Source organism: Morone saxatilis, unplaced genomic scaffold (assembly GCF_004916995.1).
Source record: "Morone saxatilis isolate NCDOM2014 unplaced genomic scaffold, NCSU_SB_2.0 Contig4, whole genome shotgun sequence".
NCBI classification, from domain to species: Eukaryota; Metazoa; Chordata; class Actinopteri; family Moronidae; genus Morone; species Morone saxatilis.
This window is the reverse complement of record NW_023339984.1, coordinates 12,444,591-12,446,839: the sequence shown is the minus strand read 5'-3', so window position 1 is coordinate 12,446,839 and position 2,249 is coordinate 12,444,591. Positions and strand designations below refer to the sequence as shown.

Genomic DNA, 2,249 nt, shown 5'->3' with positions numbered 1-2,249 from the left:
TTCTAACTACAGCAAAACTTTACTTCAAAAGACTATTTGTCAGTGCAATCCATTCAACCAGGAGCTGGACGTCACATATTTTCATCATTTAAAAGGAAGAGTTTCACATTTTGGGGAATATGCTTTTAAGCTTTCTGGCAGAGACTTTGATGAGAGGATCGATACAACTTATGTCTTTGTGGTAAATATAAAGCTACAGCCGGCAGCGGATTAGTTTAGCACAAAGACTAGAAACGGGGAAGTTTGGCTCTGTCCAAAAGGTAACAAATCCACCGACCAGATGCTCTAAAGATCTCTAGTGAACACATTTTTATCTCGTTTCATCGGCACAAAGAAACATAAAAATCCACCAGGATGTGGTTTTATCAGGGGTTATGTGTGGGATTAGTTCTGGTCTGAACTAGACCTTTAAACCCAGCAGGTAAGTGTGATCACAAGGACACAGTTTAATCCCATTTGGGCCAAAATGCTGATGTGAACCTGCTACAAAGGGTCTCTCTTCATGTTGATGCATGACGAATTTAATACACTGGTCAGCATGTGATTATTCCGCTGTAATGTAAATGTATTGAGGGGGGAGAGGCACACAAAACGCTCAGCCTTTCCCCCCAAAAAAACCTTAAAAGTTGGTAAGAAAGATAAGAAAGGCCTCCTTGAGTCTGTCGTCACTTTATTTTCTTCCCTTCTTTTGAAAAAAGGATGAAAAATTATTAAACATCTACCAGAAGGCTCCAAACAGAACTTTGACAGCATTGAGAACTACTCACCGCTCGCTTTTGGTCACCTCTACGATGATACGATTATTGTTCTCTTTCTAGTGCGTCTCACAAATCATGATTCTGTTTCTAAAAGGTCGAAGATAAGCTGCGAACGTCACATTCATACAGAAAAACACGGACAGCTCGTCTTTTTCGTCGCTCTAGACACGAGACATGCTTGTACCTCAGAGTACAAATGTTGAAAGGGTTTTTTTTTTCTTTTTTCTTCTGCTCAGACTCGTATAAGCTCTCTCTCTCTCTCACCCCTCCTGACCACAGCATCATTCAGGAATCGGAGGTGACTTAAAAACAGAAACAATAAAATGGCATGGGTAACAATCAAACAAAAAGTACAGAAATATTCTTCAAAGAGTCCTGCATTTTGGCGGTGCAGGAGAAGGGAGGACCTTTCTCTCCTTGACGATCCCTCACCCGCCCAGTGCTTGATTTGGCCCAAATGTGTATGCAAATACTTGTATGTGTGTAAACATGTTTTTTTTTTTGTTTTTTTTTTAAGTGGATAAGAAATCTTTTTGGGGGTGTGATTCTGAGTGCTCAGGAGGTATTGGTGATGGGTTTGTATTTCTTGAGGCGGGTCCACTGTCCTGTGGAGTAGTTCATTTCGAAGACTGTGTCCACCAGCATGGTGGTGCTGCCGGTGCCGTCGGCTTTGGGCAAGACCTCCGTGTGTTCGCTCAGCTTGATCTGGATGATGTCCCCCTGCTCCGGGCACGGGTTCTCTGTAAGACAGGAGGAATCAGACTGGTTATTATTGGTTCTACAGGGTTTCTGTTAGTGTGTGTTCAGGAATCATTAGTGAATTACTGTGATTATGACTGTGTATGCTATTATTTTTTATTTAATTCAACGAATGAACTCAAAAATGACAGGACTTAGATTTATAGAGCTGCAACGATTACGCGATTAGCTGCCAACTTTTAAATTAATCTCAACTATTCTGATAATCGATTAATCGTTGTGTCATGTTGGAAATAAGCTTCACAAATGTGAGTATTTTCTGTTTTTTTAGTGTTTTGATGAAAGTAAACTGAATATCTTCGGGTTGTGGACAAAACAAGACACTTGAGGACATCACCTCTAAGTTTTGGGAAACTGATCTTGTGTGTTTGCACCCGACTGTTCACTTACTGAAGCATTGTTTTGCAAAGTGCAACTTTCACAGAAACACACTGGCATCTGTAAAAGGAACCGATAAGCCCAGAGGCATACAACTTTTACTGAGAACTGCTTCTTAATTCCCATCCCTGACTAACAAAAATGTGTCATGTGCTTCAGAATTTATGAGTTGTGGTTCGTTTGTAAAAGAGTAAAACGGGACTGTAAACAAACACTGACCTGTCGTGGTGACTATAACGACAAGATAAATATCATTTCAACAACGCGTCAGTCACTCAGTAAGGATCAGGCATTGAGAGGAAGATGAGATTACAAAGGCAGAAGATTTACACAAGTTAGAAATGTGTTTTTTTT

The 2,249-nt window shown here is 40.4% G+C and overlaps 1 protein-coding gene across 1 annotated transcript in view; it reads right to left on the bottom strand.

Moving 5' to 3' along the window:
• Window positions 1-653: 653 nt before the first annotated feature.
• The window catches only part of nelfa (negative elongation factor complex member A), a gene marked incomplete at its 5' end in the record, with an annotated part of 1,976 nt that continues 380 nt past the window's right edge, over window positions 654-2,249 (bottom strand). The window contains 1 exon segment of the mRNA XM_035675345.1: window positions 654-1,498. Within this exon segment, the coding sequence (XP_035531238.1) occupies window positions 1,314-1,498 (185 nt within the window).